The 22,463-nt window shown below is 40.6% G+C and overlaps 1 protein-coding gene across 2 annotated transcripts; it reads left to right on the top strand.

The window, feature by feature from the left end:
• Window positions 1-137: 137 nt before the first annotated feature.
• On the top strand, window positions 138-21,363 carry mfsd12b (major facilitator superfamily domain containing 12b). Of its 2 annotated transcripts, none has more exons than XM_086047014.1 (10): window positions 138-1,984; window positions 2,058-2,351; window positions 7,725-7,935; window positions 10,873-10,993; window positions 13,645-13,818; window positions 15,577-15,669; window positions 15,742-15,834; window positions 16,175-16,348; window positions 17,752-17,846; window positions 20,699-21,363. In XM_086047014.1, the coding sequence occupies exons 2-10, from the start codon at window positions 2,069-2,071 to the stop codon at window positions 20,835-20,837; spliced, it is 1,383 nt and encodes a 460-aa protein (XP_085903140.1). In that variant the 5' UTR covers window positions 138-1,984; window positions 2,058-2,068; the 3' UTR covers window positions 20,838-21,363. The 2 variants fall into 2 exon arrangements, with proteins under 2 accessions (XP_085903140.1, XP_085903141.1); XM_086047015.1 differs by having other exon boundaries at window positions 2,042-2,351.
• The last annotated feature ends 1,100 nt before the right edge of the window (window positions 21,364-22,463 follow it).

Raw genomic sequence — 22,463 nt, 5'->3', positions numbered from 1 at the left:
ATGACATTTTATCAAGTGTCTCCCAAATGTTTACAAGATTCCTGTGTCAATGTCTGAATGTGTGTGTGCTTATGTGCACAGACTTGCAGTTAATATGGAAGTGAGCATGGTCAATGAACTTGTACGTCACTATCACTAGGAGGATACAGTTTGCCCTCTACAGGGACTAGCAACGCGTGTGTGAGTGGTGTGTTGTGCATTCACAACATTGTACAGACAGTCTTGATAAACTACTGTGCAATTCACATGTTCAAATTTCTTAGCCGGAGATTGAGAAAAGATGCCCAAATTATTTTGGGGTTTAAATAACATAATTGGGAACGTATTGGCTGCTGCTTTCAAAATGCAGTTGCATGTCACATTAGCTTTGTCTGAGCTAAATGTACACGTAGTTGCCAATAGAAAATTCTGCATGGATAAGAGGAGAGTGAGAATTGACCATGCAGGTGGCCAGACGGGATGGTTGGAGTTGTAAAAGATGTCATGTGTGTGCATTCGTCACATGAGCGTAGCCCATTTATCGCTTTTTGGAGCGACTTTGGACCTACAAAACAACCAGCAAATTTCCACCATGCTCCCGTCACAACAGTAGGGAAGGGAATAGCGTATAGGACATAACATTAAGTACATTTGCACAAGCTAAACATCTCTATGGCATTTGTTTGCCGTTACATAGGTCAAACTTGGTTGTGATTGACACAGAAATATTTAACAGTTTGTGATTTGTGGTTGTGCAAAACTACACTGCATCATAGTATTTTGGTTGACATCTTTATCAAATGGATTTTATTTATATTTTGAAGCTATCCAAAAGAGAAAAATATGACACAATGCAAAGCATTTTCACCCCACTGAAAATTACAACCATTACAGCACAATATATTGTGACTTTTTCCCCCTCACGAAATCAATATGCGAAGCAACGTGAGGATATCCGGTGTGATGTGACTGCATCTTTTTTTTCCTGTCTCTCCATGTGTCGGGTGCGGGGGTGGTGGTGGTGGGGAGAAAGAATAGTGCCCCTTGCAGAAATTTTATGCCTGTCCACTCAATATCAACCTTGCTCCCGTTTTTTTTTTTTTTTATTGTTTTGTTTTGTTTGTTTTTTCGGGTTTGGCTGCTTGGTTGTTTGACTTAAAATTGTCAGTTACACTTGTTTGGACTGATTATTGTGTATTGGGGATATTATACAGTATTGTAAACCATCAACCAACAACCATTGCTTATGTTTTTTAAAGTTAACCTTTGTCGGCGGAAGTTGGGGTACACGATGGCTTTCTAAGCGTACGCTGGACTTCATTTCCCACAATGCAACTGGACGTCATCTTCCGAAACACTTACCTTGCACTTTTTAAATGCATTGTTTTGACAAACGTGGACATGGGTTGTTTTTTTCAAGTGTTCTGTTGTATTTTTTGAGATGCTTCTGGTTTGAGATGAGCGGAACGTATCACGCTACGATTATGTGATTCGAAGAATGGAGAAGTGGAACCACGACAAGCGTGTCCAAAAAAGACACGAAAACGGAAGTTTAGAGCCATGCAGTGCTGAACATACGAACAACATGTATCGAGACTTGTGGCAAGTTTCACCAGGTGTTTTTTTTTCTCTCGTCAGCAGTTCTCGTTCGTGCTTTGTCGAGAAGAGAAAGGAAGTACTTATGGTCACGAGTGAAAGGCACTCATAGCTCGATTCTTCATCTTTGCATTGCCCTCAAGCGTTTAAAAGCAAAGTCGCATGTTTTGATCATTTGGATATCAAGGAGGAGGAGGATCGAAACAATCTTGACTTGAAAGCTCCACCTTAGTGTATGATGTAGCGCTCAAGAAACTTTTTAAGTGTTTCATCAAGTTACCTCGGATTAGTTTTAGCGGGGTGAGGACCCACTGTGTCATAATCCTTCACGCTGAATTAATTAGATGCTTAATGCAGGAGATTTTCTTGAAGGTTTAGCAGGTGGATTGTACGTGGTCCAGTTTTTAGTGTAAGTATTGTATATTTGTAAATACGATAAGAACAAATCTCTAAATTGTAAATAAAGACACTTGAATCACCAGTCCAAGTCATCATGGAGCCGTATGTCCGGATCGAGATGGAGATAAGGACCTTGTCCCTCTGCCGGCGCTTGAGTTACGCCGTCGGGCATTTTCTCAATGATTTGTGCGCCTCGATGTGGTTCACCTATCTGCTGGTCTACCTGCACTCGGTCCTGGGCCTCCGCAGCACCTTTGCCGGTGTGCTGCTGCTCATCGGCCAGGTGGCAGATGGAGTGTGCACTCCTCTCATTGGATACGAATCTGACAGAACTCCCGGCATGAGATACGGCAAGAGAAAAAGCTGGCATTTGTTGGGTGAGTAATGCAAGTGCTGTATTTGTCCCATGAGTTCAATGCAAAGAGGCAAGAACATGGAATTTGGTTGATTATTAAAATTTAACCGCAGGTGACATGAGTACACACGCTCAGTAGTATAGATCGCTGTGGTGGGTAAAGTACAAGCAGTAATTAAAATATTTTAATGAGGTAAAAGCTTTTTTTTTTTTTTTTTTAAAGGACAGACCGAAATACTATTTAACCCAGTCGTGCACTAATTTTGACAACCTAAGTCAGGAGGACCCTTTCAAGTGTTTTTTTTATTGTACTCTTTAAAGCCTAGAAAAGAACCCTTTTTTAACATACTTTTTTCTAAGAGTGTCATCTGATCTCAACTCATCTTTATTTATATAGCACAATAAAAAGAAAACCACAGCTGTAACAAAGTGCTGCACATTTGATCCAACACAAAACATGTTACAAATATCTATAAAATATTATTTTCCAATTCCAGACGTATGAGAGAAAAAAAAAAAACAATCACAGCTGTAACAATGTACCGTACGTAAAATCAAACATAACACACAAAATATCCAAAGTAAATACATAAAACATTCAGTTCCAATAAAAACAGTGGTCCCCAACCAGGGGCATTACCTGGGGTGAGGGGTGGGGGTTGGGATTTCTGGGGGCCGGGGTGGCCCACTCACAGACACGCTCTGCCCACCCAAAGAAAACTGGATGTAGTTCTGATGGCAGAACCCAAAACAAAAAGAAACATTGTCACATGCATGTCCATACTGTTCAGTTATGGTTGTGATCTAAGTTGTAACCTTTGTTTGTGTTGTTACATCCTCTTTCACCTTAAAAAAAAAAAAAATTGTCACCTGCATGTCCATACTGTTCAGTTATGGATGTCTTCCAAGTCAAATAAAATCAAATCAACTTTTATTTGCTTAGCCCAAATACAACAACAGGTATCTCGATTAAGGCGAAAACAAAACACATTTCAAGGTGCAGTAGCCCTACGCTGGCTTTCGGCCTACTTGAGCATTGTGGCACTTTTTGCTGCGTACATGAGTATGCCGTAAAGCAATTCAGGACATTTGTATTTTTTTTGTGTGCCAGGGTTGATCCCATCCTCCTCAAAGTTTCTTTGTGCCAGTAAAAAAAAGTCCCATTCAACTACTGTACTTGTAAGTCAATGTTTCATCAAAAGAGTTGTGAACATTTTTTATTAAGGTCGATTTCTTGCCCAGTGCTGCTTTAATATTAGAGTTACACTACGGAGACAATTTAGCATGTGTTATGGATCTAACGGAGAGAATACGGTCACTTTTGAAAATAAAATATTTTTCAGCCTCGGATAATAAATAAACCGTAAGTACTGTACTTTTTTTTTTTTTTTTTTTTCATCCGTGCAGCCCGCCGCGGCCTGGTGCAAAGTGGCCACGGACCGGTACCGGAAATTTTTATGTAGTGCCCTTTACACTGGAAAAAAATACCTTATGTTGTTATTTTTGCATTTTTCAAGCCCTTTGTTGTTGAACGGGTCATGGGCATTAAAATATATGAAGATATTGTGATGTACTATGTAATAAAAAAAAACAGACATATGCACATTTTTTGTACATACTTAAAACGGCATTTTTATTATATGTCTGCTTAGGAAGTGAGCCGTACCTCAACCTCTCTGTCTCTCTCTCAATCTCTCTCTCAACCTCTCTGTCTCTCTCTCTACCTCTCTGTCTCTCTCTCACTCGCAACCCCTCTCGCTCTCTCAAGCCTCTTTTTCTCTCATGCTCACTCTCTTTCAACCCTTCTCTCTCCCTCTCAACCTTTTGCTCTCTCTCTCGACCCCCCCTCTCTCTCAACCTCTTTCAAACTCTCTCTCCCTCTCTCTCTCAGCCCTCTCTCTGTTTCGCTCTGTCTCACCATCTCTATTACTCACAACCCCTCTCTCTCTCAACCTCTCTCCCTCTCTTTATCTCTCTCAACCCCTCTCTCGCTCTCACCCCCCTCTCCCATTCTCCCCCCCCCCCCCTCTAGAGCTCAATGCCCTTCTCTCTTTCTCTCCCTCTTTTTTTCCTGATGTCACGTCCGCTGTTAGGTGATTGGTTCATCTGAGATGGATAAAAATGGGTGGATTTTGCTGCCTAGCTCATATTCCACAAGCACAATATTAATCAGAAAGCATTGTTTAGACTAGTGAAGGTTGCATAGAACATATTATTGCAAAGATTTTGGGGGGGTTTGACTTCCTGTTTCAGGTTTATGTCAGGTGACGATCGGGATTTGGACCCATATGCAGACTTGACACGGAAATTTTAGAGTAAAAAGACTTTAACGAAAATTCAAAGTAACTACAGAGTGCTGAACTGGAAGAGGATTTGCATCCTCACTCGAAGAAGGTTTGACGTACTGACAATGATTCACTTGGGTAATTCAAGCTTGTAAACTGTTAAGACACCAGGCCTATATGACATAATAAAGGGCAAAGCATAAAAGGACCGTAGCACTGCATAGCAACTGATACATCACCTCCCTCAAGGTGCACCACTTGGTGCCCACCTAGTGCCCAGAGTCTAAATACAATACAATTTTATTTATATAGCGTATTTCATAACAGCTAGAGCTGTAACAACGCACTTTACAAACAATACAATGAATAAAAAAACAATAAGAGGCTGTGATACATCTATTAATAAATATAGCAATAAATATTAACAAATATATAAAATATAAGTAAATATCAAAAGACAAACAAGAGCAAAAATCAAAAACTAAAAAAAAAACTAACTAAAACCAAATGACACTAAATAAACTTAAGTATTAAACAACAAGAACAAACTAAGTAAACCAACACCAGGAAACCATCTTGACTTGGATTAAGACAGAAAACAAACAGCAGTTAGACGTGAAAAAGACGATGAACCAACAAAGACTGAAAGAAAACAATAAAGCAAATACAAACAGAGACGAGACAACAAGCAACACTGGACAAGACACAGTGTATAGATGGAGATGACTGGGTAACACAAGGGATTGGGCAAACAAGTACAGGTGGGTAAAACCCGCTTGACTTGGAGCAGAGAGAGAATCGGAGGGAGGCCGCAGAGCTCGCGTGCCGTAGCAGAATCCAAGGGCAGCCGCAGAGCTTGTGCCGCCGGAGCAGAGTCAGAGGCAGCTGAAGGCCTTGCGCCATCGTAGCAGAATTTGAAGGAGGCCGCAGAGCTTGCACGCCGTAGCAGAGTTGGAGCCTGGTGGCGCCGAGGAGCCGAGACAGGGGCCTGCATTTGCTGAGGCGCCGGCACAGGGCCCAGCCTCATCAGCCTGCCACCATAAAGATTAGGCAGCACAAGAGACACGAGGGGTTGGGAGTCCAGATAATAAGGAAGGTAAACTAGAAGAAACGGGATGAACTAGGTGAAAAAGTACGCAGTGAACCAGGTGCCGAAAAAGATGGGGCCCGAAGTGGCTTGGGTGTAGGTTCGAATGACGTGACTTGGAAAAGGCCGAATTACCGGAGGAACCAGAATCTCTATTCGGGCGCCTATGTTGGCCATCCCGTGCGGGTCCCGTGTAAATGGCCAACCAGGCACCCAAATATGGGTCTGAAGGAAAGGGTTCAACGGCGGACACTAAGGGTACAAGTTCGGGAATGACACGACTCGGAAAAAGCAAACTTGGTGACTCGAGCATGACTTTGACTCGATTAAGGTGGATTTGACTACAGTTCTTCTCTTAACACATAAAAATGCCCTTTCATTGCAAGTGAATGTCATTCTTCTCCTTGAAAAAAATACAAACAAAAGCCTAGAACTCAAGTATAACATTGAATATAGTTTTTAAACACACTAATTTGAGCGACAATTGATGAAATGAAATGGTGTCAAATTTTGTGGGACACAATGTATAATGATAAAATGTGACTTGTGGGTTCAATACCAACTGCACCCAAAAACCTAAACTGCTGCTGACGGTTTGCGAACTTGCCCATAAGGCAAACAAGATTATTTTCTAAGTCAAATGACTGCATTTTTAACAACCCGTGATATCCAAACCATACTGGTAAACATTGAGCATTGTTTGTGTTTTTTGTAAATCTGATTTTCTCATACTCGGAGTAAGTCAGCAGACATTTAAACACAATGAAAAAGACTCATAGGACCGTGGCAATTTTGTCATATTCTGTGAATCCAATTTGTTTATTCCATCTCCAACTAAAAAGACTAGAAACATGTACTACTTAATCTGTTCAGGGTCACTCTGTAAAGTGCTGTTTCGAGGGCAATTAGTATTTCAGCTTTTTTTGTTCATATGCATACAGGTAGAACTTTAAAGAAATCCCTTTAGAAAATACTTACATGGAGGCGCAATCAGGTAGGACGTCTTGACAACTGAATGAGACAATAGAGTGTGGTCAACAGATCAACACTATGCTAAAAAGCTACTACAAGAAAACACATGATGCATTAATCTGACGGAAAGCGCACACCAAAAGTATTTTTGAGGCAATTAAAGAGTCAAATAAGACTCAATACAAACGAAAATAGGAAGTACTCCCCGCTTTTAAATGACAAAATTCCCGCGAAAACACTTATCGGCGTTGTGCGTATGCAAGCACACTGGGCATTGGTTGGACGTCTCGACGAGTCGGAAGGAATTTCACGACACCTGACACATTAAGCTACACAAAGTTACCCTTTAAAAAAAAAAAATGCATGAGGAAAGAGTTCCAACAATTTTTGAGTTGTTGAAAATGAAGATGATGTTAACAAAATGTGAAATCCTCCCTTCATGGGGATTTTATTATTCACAAAATCTGACCTCGGCCCACCGTCAAAGCCATTGGGTCATCTGTCTGGTGCCCCTGTAGAATACTAGGGTCCCCTTGTGGTCTGAATATATAGCCATAAAGCCACCCACATTTCCGTTCTTTTAAACATTGGTCCCCAACCTTTTTTGTACCAGGGACTGGTTTCAAGAATGGAAATTCTCCAAAAGACTGTTTCAGAACAAATTGCTGTTGGCCTCCATCCTCGTCTTTCTACTAAGAAAAATTCCAAGGGCTTTCCTTTAGAAGTAGGGTGCTTTGTCTCAATGTGCTGAAGTTGTTTTAGGTTATTATTTTATCAGACCCTTTGGCACTATAAAGGATGGTTAATCTTGATCATAGTGTCAGATGACTAATCTTTGTGCAACACATGACATTCTCTTAACTACAATTCCTTAATGCTACAGTGAAACACTACCCCACAGACATTCCCACAAATCCCCCATAGCATGGGGTATCTTTCAAACAATTACTTGAAAGTGATGGCACCACTGGATCGAAAAAAAAAATCTTGAAGTGAATTCTTATTCTGATGAAACCATCTTTTACAGTGATTCTCCATTTCTCCCTACTAGGAACCATCTGTGTTATCCTGTCTTTTCCCTTCATATTCAACCCCTGCCTGGCCTGCTCGACAAACACCCCCCAATGGGCCAAGGTCGTCTACTTCGCCCCCTTCATCGTCATCTTCCAGTTTGGCTGGGCGGCCACTCAGATCTCACACCTCTCCCTCATCCCAGAGCTGGTGTCCAGTGAGAGTGCCAAGGTGGAGCTCACCGCTTACAGGTGGGCTTATGACATCATAGATGTCCTAATGTGTATTGACTTGATGTTTCTTGCTAAAATACCAAAATTGCATATTTTCTTCACTTTTAAAAACGTTCAGATATTCAAAGCATTTTTTGTTACCAATCGCCTTTTTAAATTGAATGCAATAACATTTGAACAAACTGTTTTTACTGCTCTCTGGTTTCAAAAGTAGTGATTCATCAGTTTGCTACTACCTCTTAAAGAGGGGAGAAGAGTAAGAAATATGTCTATTACCATCTCATCCGGAAGGGTTGGAAAATAGGTACTCATGCTACAAACATAGCTGCGTAACTACAGGAACCTAAAGAAATTATTACGAGGTAGATCAAATTTAGTTACAAGTTGTTCAAAGGTTGCAATCGTGTTATTTATGTATGGATCTCGAAGCCTACCATACGTCTGTTGGACCAAAGAACAAAAGCATTACCTACCATGGATGGCTGAAAAGCAGGGTTAGCGGCAATCGGAGCAGAGAATGAGCCTGTCTGAAGACCGAAATGACTTCGAAACTGATTCCCAATCTTGAGCGTACCTAAACACAAATTTTCTGTGTAAAAGATGTAAATGGGTTTGTAACAGAAGAGTGGGCCAAGGAAGACAGCGATGCAGGTTTAGCTGAAGCTGCCTCCTTCTCCAACCACACTGAGTGGAATCATACATGTGCTTTGCATCCAGTATTGAATGGTCCTAAGATTTGCCGCCCAGTAGTAAAGCCTAAAATTCAGCTCTACATCTCTGCAAAAATTGCCTCCGTATCCTTGGAGGGCCTCTTGTCCCAAACAAAAGACAAAATAAGACTATCTAACTTCTTAAAAAAGGCCTGAGTAAGGAAAATGGGAAGACATTGAAAGAGATAAAGAAATTTAGGTAAGTTGTTCATCCCGTGCCATCAGCGAGAGCCGGAGCAGAGACCAGCATTCCAAATCCTCTTTCACACGAGTTAAAGTAGAAGAAAATTTGCCTGAAAAAGAGCCTCAAATTTGTCGGTAACCGGTACACCAAGATAGGTCAATTTATCGTTAGATACTTTAAATGGTAGAGTATCCAGAGGAAAGGTTTTGGCAGCTGTGTTAAGTGACATTAGCTCACTCTTATTAAGGTTTAATTTGTAGCCTGACAAGCGTCCAAATGTCGAAAGTATGGATAAAATAGTGGGCGTACAAACTTAAAGATCGGCGACATATAACAACAGATCGCCAGCATATAGCGACAATTTATGTTCATGTCCGTATCTGGTTATACCCTTAACTAAGGCATGTGAGCAAAATGCAATTTGCAAGGGGTTCTACAGCAAGGGCGAACAACAGTGGACTCAAGGGACAGCCTTGGCGTGTTGACCGTTGGAGAGGGAAATCAGGTGCAGTGTAATCAGGAAAGATTGAGATCCTCCTTCCCTTATAGATGATTGGCGACACCTCCGAGGATTTCTTCAATATTTCGTTGCGAACATGGAAGAAGTGGACACGGATTACAAACGGACGAGGTGGTTCTCCATCCCGGCGTTTATTACGGAGAGTACCTCTCTGCAAGGCCGAGAAGCTGCTGCAGCAGCCGCGCCGTGAAGTCAGTTGGCTGTGTGCCCTCCGATCCCTCCGGCACACCAATGAGGCGAATATTGTTTCTCCGCATCCTACTGTCCACGTCCTTACATTTATCACCGAGGTAGATCAGCTTGGTTTGCAGTGAGCTAACACTAGCCTCCAGCTTCGTGATCCGGTCATCATTGTCCGTAGCACTTAGCTCCAGTTTAGCTAGCGTCGCTCCATATTTCTCAATTTTCTCTTGCATGCCCTCAGCCGCCTTCATAAATTCGTCTTTCTTCGACGACATTTCCGACCTAATGTTGGTAGCCAAAAAGTCAATTTTGTCGAAGATGTCGGGCTTGAGAGCACCAATAGTGGAATGCATAAGTCCTACAGTCAGCAGTTCGGCAACATCCGGGCCAGCGGGGTCCTATGTCATATTTAGGGGCCCAGGCCTACCGCGGCCTGTTTTAGTTGACGCCGTATTAGGACGAGTAGACGTCATAGTTCGACAAGGATTTTAGTGGTCGTTCAGTAAGACGTTAGGATTCTTCAGACATCAGCTAAGCGACAATGAACATAGTTTAACAAGTTTAAATGTATAAATATATGGTCACTAGCTCAGGAGCAGCGAGACACGCGTCCTACTCCTTCCCCATCCAGGCCACGCCCCCACGATGTGGGTTTAACACCACCCCTGCTCTAAACCATTTTACGCTGGTTGTTGTTGCTTTTAAGCTGCAGATAAATGAACATGTCAGCACACTCTTACAAGATATGCCGAACTTTATTTGGTGTTAATCATTCATTTTATTTGTGGTTAGGTATGTGCTGACTTCCATTTAACATTTCAACATGACTGGTGACTACTATACAGTCACATTGATTTTACTTTTTAGGCATGCCTATGTATTAATCAGAATTTTAGTTTTTCTGTGTTGTGTAAAAATCTTCTGCACACCATAAAAACTCACAAGAATTATTTTATTTTAGTAATATATTTTTCTTTGATCTTTTTACCTACACTGTCCCCATAATGATAAATTCCTACCAATGTTTATAATTCTATAAACTAGTAACCAAGCAGCAATTACTCATTACACAATGTGTCTTGGTTTACATGACTATTTTTTTTCATTTGTGGATATGTGTCAGATGCCATGTGACCAAAAAAAAAGAAAGAATCCGGTGTCTTTTAGTCATCCAGTTCTTCTTTGTTTGGAAGTAACTTACGTGCCTGATGTCAGTGAACCTCCACATGTGACTTTCATTATATTGTCCAACACAACAAAAATATACACTACATAGTACATTTGAAAAGATGTCAGTATATCTGTTTTAATGCTAAAGTAATAAGTCAAGTGAGTGTATTGTTGTCCCTCTTTGGCAGGTATGCCTTCACTGTGGTGGCCAACATCACGGTGTACACTGTGGCCTATCTGCTTTTTCACTTCCTGGGTCAAGAGGACATCACAGACAACCTGGGCGCAGCTGACATTCCTCTCTTTAGGGTAAGATTTGAGTGGCATTCCAATGCATATTTCCCAGGCGCTGGATGCACATTTTTGACTTCCCAGTCATCTGGAATGTGGCATTGTCTGTCATTGTAGTCAACCTAGCGTGACATTGATTTTTTTTTCATTGGTCTATCAGGCCCGAGTGATGTGCTCCATGAATTCTGCTAGGCCACAGGTGGTCAGACAATTATAAATGTACATTAAAAAACATCCTTTGCGTTGATATGCTTTAAAGACAAAAACTCATATGTTGACATGAAAACACATAATTTGGATGAAAAGCAACAGAGAGAAGAAGATATCTTAGGCAGTTGACAGGTACTGGCTGGCCAAGCAGATCACAGCTTCGACAAGGTCATGAGAGGACATGAGCATTGAAGTCCTCCAACAGAATTAGGTGGTCTCCAGGGGGAGCGCTCTCCAGTGCACCCCCCCAAGGACTCCAAAAAGAGTGGGTACTCTGAACTGCTGGTTTGGTGTATAGGCATAAACAACAGTCAGATTTGGTCTACCCTCTCACTGGGGTGAACCCCAACGTGCATGCGCCAAGTCGGAGGGCCATTAATAGGCCAACACCCGCTTGGCACTTCTTACGGTGGGCAACTCCAGAGTGGAAGAGTGCCCAACCCCTCTCGAGAGGACTGGTACAAGAGCACAAGCTGTGTGTGGAGGCGGAACTTCTCTGACACCAGCTCGAGCTTCTCCTTGCCAGAGAGGGGAGATTCCTCATCCCTAGAAGGGGAGGGGGTGAAATGCCTGCCGGGCACCACTCTGGACTTCTGCTGCGACCCCGCAGTGGTGGCGGACGCCCTTCGCGTGGTTGGCTGGCCAACCCATCTGATTGGCACAATTTTTTTTAATTCATTGATCTTCTCACACCTGTCCGACAGAGCCACTGTCTGGTCACACACTAGTGAAATTTATCGTATACCTTTACAGCCGAGCCCTGAATGTTTTATACCGAAAGCCGATCAGATTTCATCTTTGTAACCGTTTGATAAATACTAAATACAGTTGTTTATCATTCACAAATTTTTTACATTTTAGTTTGGTGAAACAGTTTTTTAAATGCCTTAATGGACTACCTCCACTGCCTTGAGCGCACACGTGAGCCGGCTGCAGCGCTGTGGAAAAATCACTCGAGCGACCACAAATAGAGACTGTAAGGTGGCTTTTGAATGAATTTGCCGACTCTGCATTCTTTGTGAGAGGAGCCAATCTGTGGAACTTGTTGCCTGCTGAACTAAAATGCTTCACACGATTAAGGTTATTTAAAAAGCGCACAAAACCATGGATGTGCCAAAAGCAGCAGTGTACTCCTCTTTAAGGCTGCATGTAGGCTATTTCTTAGTGTTTGTTTGTATTCTTTCTTTTTACTATGTGGTGTAAATATTGCTCTCATTGTCTTTCCATATGAACCTTTATTTTAACTGTTTATAAAATCCCATCCAGGGATGGACCAGCGCCGCAAATGAGCTTTTGTTACAAGCACTACGATCCATACATCAGAATGTCTTTGTATCAGTCCCTGTGAAATACACTAATAAATAAATACAATTAATATACTGGTTAAAAATATCCCTTTGAGTAACTCAGTTAAGGTCCATCCATCCATTTTCCTAACCGCTTATCCGCACAAGAGTCGCAGGCGTGCTGGAGCCTAAACCAGCTGTCATCGCGCAGTAGGCGGGGTACACCCTGAATTGGTTGCCAGCCAATCGCAGTGCACACAGAGACAAACAAACATACACACCCACAATCACACCTAGGGGCAATTTAGAGTGATCAATTAACCTACCATGCATTGTTTTGGAATGTGGTAGGAAACCGGTGTGCCCGGAGAAAACGCACATAGGCACGGGGAGAACATGCAAACCCCACACAGGAAGGCCGGGGCCGGAATTGAACCCACGACCTGCGAACTGTGAGGTGCACAGTCTAACCATGCCGCCCTCAGTTAAGGTCACAAACAGTAAAAAGTTTGTGAAATTAAAGAACAGACAAGTTCATATGATTTTATCAAGAAATAACTGGTTAGCTCCCTCCTTTTTTTTTCTTTTTAAAGCGTCAGTTTAACCGGTTTGGGATTAGCACCTCTTCAAATATTTAAATCTTCATCCATCGTCTGTATCTGGAAATACTGCACGCCAAGTGATTCTCGAACAAAGTGACAAGATGGCAGATTTACGTGAAATGGCACAGTCATATCAAAACTTTTCAGTGCGACAAAATTAAGCTAGCGAGGACGAATTGGCATAGTGTGTTAGTTTTATTGCCGCACCAGTCCCCATATGCTGGTATGCACTTTTTATAAAATGCTTTGACGTAATTTATACAATTATTTCCCGGTTCACCACACCTCAGTTTGAGAAGCCCTGCATTAGGGCGTAAGTGGCACTGATGGTGTAATGCAGTGCCAAACTCCCTCCACTGCATGGTCTGGGCTTGACAAGTACTATCAATACTAGGTAGTAGGATAAGTGGCACTGGAAATGAATGGGTGGAATTAGCCAGTAACTTTAGTTTTGTAGTCTTCCAAATAAAAAACAAGTAGTGGCCATGTTTGAGATACTGATATTGAGTCACTGTACATATGCACTCTTGCGCACGTGCTGTGTTTAACTGAGCTCTCCCCCGCACAACAGATGCTGGCTCTCATTGTCCTGGGTGTTGGAGCAGTATTCTCGTTCATATTTCACATTGGCACAAAAGAGAGGTCAGGAGAGGATCCGCTGCTCACACCTTCTCTTGACGAGGCTGCCCCGCCTGTTCGAGTGTTGCAGTGGAAACACTGGCTAAAAGAGCCTTCTTTCTATCAGGTGACAGCTCCTTCACTAATACTTCCAAGTAGCACAATGGTATATTGCTCCTGCCATTACAATGATACTTTGTATTTATTAATCACATTTTCTATTTTATTAACTCGAATGCATTTCTGGACAGCACAGTTGTCTATTGGTCAGAATGTCTGCTTTGCAGTTCTGAGGTTCGAGGCTCACAAGGCTGTTGTGTCGGGTTTACGCAGTCTCTGTGCATGTGTGGGTTTTCTCCTAATATTCCGACTTTCTCACCCATTGCAGAAACGTGAAATAAATTGACTGAAGACTCTAAATTGTACATGGGTCTGAGTGTGAATGGGTCTGTGTGTGTGGGGGTGCATGCGTGTGTGTGTGTGTGTGTGTTCAGACTACTTAACACCTATTTGTTGATGGGGGGGGGGGGGGGGTTACGTGTGGCAGATGTGCCCAGTCTTGGAATGGACTGGCCTTATTTATTGTTTATTTCAATGCAAAAATCACCGTCTTATATTCGGGCCAATACGGTATTTTCAAAATGGTTCAGCCCTAGCACTGAGCTGTAAACATTCAGCTTCCTATAGTGGATGAATTGGTTTTGTCTTTATTTAGCTCAGTTTATTTCCCCGATGGCTTCAGCCTTATCCTCACCTCAAGCCAAACCACACCGGTGGCATTTAGCATCACAAGTCGGCAGCGCCAACAGGTGGTGGGTTGGTAGTGATGACGACTGTAGGGGCTCATGATTAACAGGTGCCCTACAGTGACTCTTAACGGCTTGGTTGTAATCTAGTTGTTATTTTTTAGTTAGTTTTTATTTCAATTTTGTTGCCGTGTTTTATGCAATTTGATTTTACCATACAATGTTCATATTTGTACAGAGTTGTCATGTCCATCCTGTTTCTAATTAAAGTCCTCTGAAAGGCACTTTTAACATGTAAGCATGTGTAGTTAGTTTAATAATATAATTTACTGCATAGATGTTTTAAATTTTTGAACATTTTATTTGTTGCTTTTAACTTCTATAAAAGTTGGTCATGACTTAGTGACAATAAGAAAATGGGCCCCTTTGTAACAACAGGTAATTAATACTGCCTTAGAATAGTGCGTACATCCGATAAATCAAATATGTCATAAAAAAATATGAATATTGAAATGATGATTGCGTTTAGTTTTCGTTTAGTCACAAATGTGCTTACTTCTCTGGGCCATGCAACACAAAGCTGCTCTACTTGCAGGAAGACATGACTTAGTCTGTTGTATCAATGGTAAACAGATTAATACACAGGTTGTTTTTTGTACCTTCTGCTAGCAAATGGAGGAGCAATTTACTGGTACTTGTTCTGCCGGTCATCATCAGTCAATGACATGATAATTCAATAAGGATATATTTGTACTTTCAAAAAAAACAATTAGACATATGAAGTGAGAGTGAATCATTTCCCCACATCTGTCACGGCACACTAGGTGAAATGGACACCCTGGTTGGGAATCACTGCCCTTGAAATAGTATTTTCAATTTGAAGCATTGACGTGGAGGGTCCAGTGTAATTTTTTGTCCCATGGGACCCTAAAGCCCTGGCCGTGCGAATGTCACAAGGTCAAATGATCCTATTAAATGATTTTTATTCAGAACAGTGGTACATTTAGTGCCAGTGGGTCAATCTGGATTGGGATGCAGAACAAAACACCTTTGAAATTGCAAATGCTTAAAATATTGTGAAAAAAATGTAAAGCAGCAAATAAGTGACTAATTGTCATTCACGTTACTTTTCATCCAAGGTGGCCTTCCTCTACATGTGCACGAGACTGATAGTCAACCTGTCCCAGACGTACATCTCTGTTTACCTCACTAACTCACTATTGCTACCAAAGGTAAGCAATTGCACCACGTCAACATGCAATTTCTTTTTGTTGCATTCTAACGTGTACCTTGATGTCTAACAGAAATACATTGCCATCATACCACTTGTGATGTATGTCAGCGGCTTCGTTAGCTCGCTGACTATGAAGCCAATCAGCAAGCTTGTGGGCATCACTGTGAGTACAACAACATTGCAATCTGGTCATCTTGTACATACAGTATCTCTCAATAATCTGTACACCCCCTCACTTCTTTGTGAATATTGATATTAGGATTGGGACGATCCACTTTTGTCCCGATCCGATACGGAGCCTCAAAACAGTTACTTGAGTTATTCACAAATCATTTATACAGCAATCAGTATTTGTTTTTGCACTAGTTTTGCTAATGGTTTCTTGTGGTGAACTCTTATGGCTTTAACATTGGATAGCATTACATTACTGTATGCCAGCGAGTAGAGTCAACGATCATGTGATCAATACGTGATATTTTAGTGAGATACGCTGTGCTTTTCAGATCATGTACTTTGCCGGCCTGCTTCTGGTGATCGCCTTTTCCCTCTGGGTGATTTTTGACAAGAACATGGGAGCTGAGAGCATCTATGGCATGGCTGTTCTACTGGGAGCTGGCTCAGCTATCATCTTGGTCATGTCTCTCTCCATGACCGCCAAACTCATCGGGGAGCAAACGGTAAGTCTGGGGACGACACGCCCGAAAACTGACACCCACGCCAGCTTGCGGAGGAAGATAAGCAGAAGTAGAATTTGTTCTGCTGAGTCATGGCTGGGCTGTTTCCACATTTCACTTTTCCACTTTTTTTTTTTTTTGGGGTCTATAATGTTCAAACTAAATATTTTCGGTTTGAAACCTAAATTAAAAATGTGATACTTTTATCATCAGGGTCTCCCTGCTAAAAAAAAACAAAAAAAAAAAAAAACAGCATTAGACCAGAATGGTTTTGTATGGTATTTATTTATTTGATTTTTTTGCCATCATCATTTCAAGAGTAATATTTTGGACTGACTCATTGGAAGTGTACAATTAAAGTCATAAGAAAGATTCGCCTCACTATGTGCGCCAAACTGATTCATTTCTGATTCTACAACCTTACAAGCTCTTCATTTACTATCGCCTCAGTATTTAGAATTCATTCAGATTTACCGTGACGAGTGCTTAGCACAGCACTGAGTTGCATTTTTATGTATGAAAAGTGCTATATAAATAAAATGTGATTGATTGATCTTCCTCACATCTTGAGATTGGGGGTTCAAATCTGCTTGATGCATTGAAGATTCTAAATTGTCCTTAGGTGAGAAAGTAAGTGTGAATGGTTCTTTGTGTATGTGCCCTGCGATTGACTGGTGATCAATCCAGGTGATACCCCGACCCTCACAGTCAGTCACTTACAATAGGCTCCAACTCACCCATGACCCTAATGGGGACAAGAGTGGGAGAAAACGGATGGATGGTATAAAAATGTTCAAACGCAACACATAGTATGGTAAACTTTATATTGAATATTTTAGTGTTTCACTGTTGGGGCATCTAAATGCTGCTGTGTTTCCTACTTTGACTCACCCTTCCTATTTGCTGCCATCACGCTCACCCCATCACTTCCCTATACTTGATCCTTGTTTGTCACAGGACTGGTTGAGTATGAAGCATAGTGATGACAATAGGGTCATTGCCAAATTGGTCTTCATATGGATTGCACTACACCCAAGCTACGGCATCACTTCTGGTGTGGAAACAAGAGCTCAGAAAATTCTGAGACATGCGCATCCCAATTAAATGATACTCAAATAATTACGAGTCAATTCATTGATTCATCTTCCCTATAGTCAAGGAAAAATTGTATAATGCCCACCAGTTGTCTCTGCAGTAGTTATTCATGCAGATCTAAAATTTCATATTCAATTCTCATGAGTATACTTTGGAAGGTGTTCTATCTTTCCACAGGGATAAAAATAAATAAATGAAATAGTAACTGCGTAGAAAGATTTCTTCCCGTTGTGCTTTGCTATGATAGTGATGTCAAGTCTCTGAGCTGTCACTTAGTGTGTGTGTGTGTGTGTGTGTGCATTGTTTGGCAGCAAAGTGGAGCCTTTGTTTACGGATCAATGAGCCTCACGGACAAGGTGGCCAATGGTGTGGGTGTCATCATCATTCAGAGTATCAGACCGTGCAGGTAAGCATCACTAACGCCACTCACATTGTCATATCGGGTATTGTAGTTCACAGAGATGGGCACTTGACCCTATTTTGCCGGTCCGTCCTCCATCTGCAACTTGGGCACCCTTCCATTATCGTCCCTCCATTCTCATACATAATATTATTTTCGGAAGAGAACAAAGGACTTCCACTTTTGCGTCGAAGCTTTAACTGTAGGGCAATGAGAATTTGCAGATATTTTTACGCTCTAGAGATATCCCAATCAAGGACATACTTTGCCTGGTTTGAATTTCATTGCAGATACAGTATGCAAAAAAATGACAGTTTTATAGAAAATGTATGAACGCACAAGGGAAGAAAGTGCCTCATTTATCATGACTCCTACATGGAGCACACAATCTGCCCATCGTGCACCTACGTGCAGCGCACAATTTGCTCATTGTGCATGCTTTAAGTGAAAAATAAAATAAAATAAATGAATGAATGAAAAAAGTCGAGCATAGATTTAATCCCCCCGACTTTGCCATTTACTCACATTCAGTTTAAATCCATTCCTCCACTCATTTTTAATGAGCTTTAAACCCTGCATCTTAAAAAGTGACACAGCTGATTTGCAGATTTTCACACCGCAGGAATTATGAGCTTCTCTCTAACTCGACAAAATCGTTTATTGCTCACAAATGTTTAGATGACCTTCATGTTGACTCTTGGGGGTTCACGTTTGATGGATCCATATACAATTCTGCCATGCATGATGGGTGTGCGCTTGCATGCGATATATTGTTTTTGTTATATTGCATATTTTGTTTTGGCAACAGCAGTATTTTTGCTGTATTATTATGTATTATATGATGCTGTTTCCACTTGTTTATTTCCAAAAGTAAGGTTGGCATTTTTTTTTCTCTGTTAAATTCATATTTATTCTGTCCTACCTGAATGTTCAGTGTTTAGTTTGTCAGATCGCTACCATAGGTCCTAAGGGCTATAAAATAAACTTGGCGAGACTTTTATGGATGGGAATTGAAAACCGGTTCTTGTTGAAAGCCAGTTCCCAGACTTTCAATTCCTTGGCATCGTTTGCAGTTTTTCTAAACAATTCCCTTATCAATTCCAGTCGGGACGAATTAGATCGTCATACACATTGCGTAGCGTAATGTTATTTACGAGCGCGGCTAGCAAGAAATATGGTGCCGAACGCTCGAAAATTTGGTTACAGTAACATTTTAGAAGAAATGATAACAACCGGGCAACTTGCAATATTTCCAAATGTATTAATATTTCGTCTAAGGGAGGAAACACTACCAATAGGCAAAAGAGGGAGAGAGAAATGCAATTGGGATATAAAAAATGCTAATGGATGCAATTGAGATATAAAAAATGCTAATGGATGCGAATCTACTTGTTTAATTGGATTCTAATCCACTTGTTTAGTCTACTTTCCCCCCAAAAAATATTGAGAAGAGAATCGATAAAGAATTGGATTGTTAAACAGAATCGATACTGGAATCAGAATAGTAAAAATCTTATCAATTCCCATCCCTCGGGACTTTACACAAGCTCCCACATTATTGTTAACCAAGCGTAGTCTGTGAAACAAACAAATGGGCATAATTATTGGGGTCATTTTAAACCATTGGGCTAATGCTTCTTAAGAAGAAACATGGGAGTGGCACATACAAACTGCACAACTAACAATATTTGCAGGTATACTGTATATTTTAACTGCTCTGTGGAAACAATTAAAGCTGATAACACTCCAGCAGTTGTAGTTTAATTTGCTGAACGGAGCAAACCACTCCACTTGTGCCACGCTACTGCCACCGTCAGGATAAGGCGTGCAAACCAGTTAAGTGTGTGTGTGGGGGGAGTACATATTTTTGGGGGGGCTTTTAATAGTTCTATAGCCTACTACACGAGTGTTTTACTGCCACAATCAAAAAGTTCAATATTCTGTTACAACTTGATAGATTCCACATTTTGTAACATGATAACATTCACATAATGTGGTAAATTGTCATGTTAAAACGTGATGTTTTCTTCCGCATACAGCATAACAAAACAATTGTCTGTGTCTTTCTTAAAGCAGCACTGGGCAGGAAATCGACCTTAATAAAAAAAAAAAAAACTTTGAGGAGGATGGAAGCAATCCTGGCACGAAAAAAAATACAAATGTCCTTAATTGCTTTACGACAAACTCACTTCCTCCTTTCGCTATGAGGACGGAAGTCGATTCAAACGTCTACGGGCTATTACTAGTGTCATGGCAGAAGCCCCTAAACAAACAAAAATTTTGTTTAAACAAAATTCATCGCTATTCATCTTTCTCACAGCCACTGGAAATAGAAATGCAATTCAGTCCAACTTGCATGCCAGTGAGAGCTCAGGATTTCACGACACTACGCGCTGGCGCGCATGGGAAATGTGGTTGACTCTTCTCAAAATACTACCGTTTTTGTCCACATGGCGCCGCCATAATCAACAAAAACTGACATATGACAGTGTTGTTTAAGATTAAAATTAAGTCTTAAATCATTTTAAACCTTAGCCTTATTTTTTTTTGTGTTTGTAGTTACATAGCTAGTAGCTGTAAGTAGATTTGTGTCCATGCCTAATACATTTTACATGATAATTTATCACATAATTATGTGAAACTTATGTTGAAAAAAACAAACATGAAACTTATCATTTTATAACGTAAAGTTGATTTTTTTTTTGTTCTCTAAATGACTGCATTAATTATTGTTTTTTTTTTTTTAATGGTTACTTTGGGAGGTATTCACTATTCCTAACCTAAGATGTTGATTGTGCATGTGTCCTTATCGATGCCCAGCTGATTTGGTTGTCTTTCCCTCTTTTTCTTATCCACAGCACAGAGGAATGCTGCCCAGCGTGTATTTGGTTTTATCGTGACGTCATGGCAACAGTAACAGGAGGCGTGGCGTTGGCCGCGGCAGTTGGCCTGGTAACAATTCTCATCTGGCCGCTCAAGACTAGGAAACATGAATGATGGATTATTAGTATCATTCCTAAATTGTATTTTGAGATTGTGGAAAGGAGAAAAAAAATCCAATTGATGTTGAATACATTGTATGCTTGACATCTTTATGGATGTCTCTTAATACTAAATGAAATTTGCACGCATTTCGCTTTGCTTTATTTGTTGTTTGGTTAAAATATATATTCTGTTTTAATAAATATCAAAGTCGAACCCCAACATAATGAACACATATCTAACCTCATTTTTTGTCATGTTATTTACTCTCAAACAAACTCACTAACAGCTAACACTATAGAACAAAATCCATTAAGGACACTAAACACAACATTGTTGAAGTGTAGCACATGAGGTTTTTGCTTTAGTAAGTGTTTTATATTACACAGTACATGTTTGATTATATTTAATTGGATGGCTGGAAGACATCACGTGGCATCTACTTTAAATGAAGTCAACTGGTGGTCCTTTGCCCTAGTAAAGGGCAGCACAGAAACCAAATGAGTGATCAAACAATAAAAAAATGTGAATATAATTTCAACATTGCAATGTCAGTGTGTGACTGAATTTCTTTCTCTTCTGGCTCGTTCCCGCTTGGACAAAGACAGGAGATAACAAGAAATTAAGACCAAATGTTACAATGTACGGTGAATATCATTCTAGTTTACATTGCTTGATAAGTTTGGCGAGGCTTGTTTTTTTTTTTCTTCCTCTCTACCTCGCTCTATCAAGCGAGCTTTTGCCCTTCTGCTCCAAAATACGATATGAGTCATATTGTTCCAAGATAAACTCATAATATTGTAGCATTAAAGACAAAATTTAACAAGGACAGGACGTCATATTTTTACAAGTGCATTATTTGTTCACATAAAATGACACCTTTTCTTCTGGGGGGGAGCTCAGATGGATAAGAATACATTCATGGAAAAAAAAAACCCTTTTTGTCGTGTAAAAAAAAAAGACATTATTCTTGCTAATAGTCAATTGTATTAAAGATTTAAATTGCCCCAAATCTAAGGTATTGATGATGAGGTTAATGAGGAGACTTCATCCCTGACAAATAATGAAACTATCTATTTTATGGCAATATCTGCATTTACCCTGCAGGGAACTGCAAATAGTGTACAACAAAATCACAGCACGTTCAATAACGTTCATCTGAAGTCCATGAGTCATGTCAGTGCAGTCCTGGGAAGTAAAGAAATACAAATATTGTACATCAAACTGTACTCAAGTATTTGTAATTAAATTGTATTTATTTTTCTGACGACTTTGTACATTTTCTCTGAAGAAGAAATTCACCGCGATGACCAACAATCCAACAATGGGTCTGCTGTGTGAGAATGTAAGTTTAATGAAGCAAGCTGGCTAACTGATCAAACGTGAGCTGACCATGAACAATGAAACTGGTCTATCTCTTCAAACAGTTCACACTTATAGTGAGTCCAACATTAGCGGTTTCCCAGTTGGCCGGTTTTCACAGAGGACATCATGTTACAGTCTCCTATTAAAATGTAATAGAAAACATTATGATTTCTCTATGTGCAATTGAAGTTCATGTATGGCATATTGTAAGATCTTTTTGTAATCCTTCAATACCATGAAAATCACTTCTCATCATGTTGGTTAAGTTTATGCTTT

Source organism: Filicampus tigris, chromosome 12 (genome assembly GCF_054856515.1).
Source record: "Filicampus tigris isolate MCC_2025a chromosome 12, RoL_Ftig_1.0, whole genome shotgun sequence".
NCBI lineage: Eukaryota > Metazoa > Chordata > Actinopteri > Syngnathiformes > Syngnathidae > Filicampus > Filicampus tigris.
Note: the sequence above shows the minus strand (reverse complement) of the source record. Positions and strands in the feature narration are given on the sequence as shown.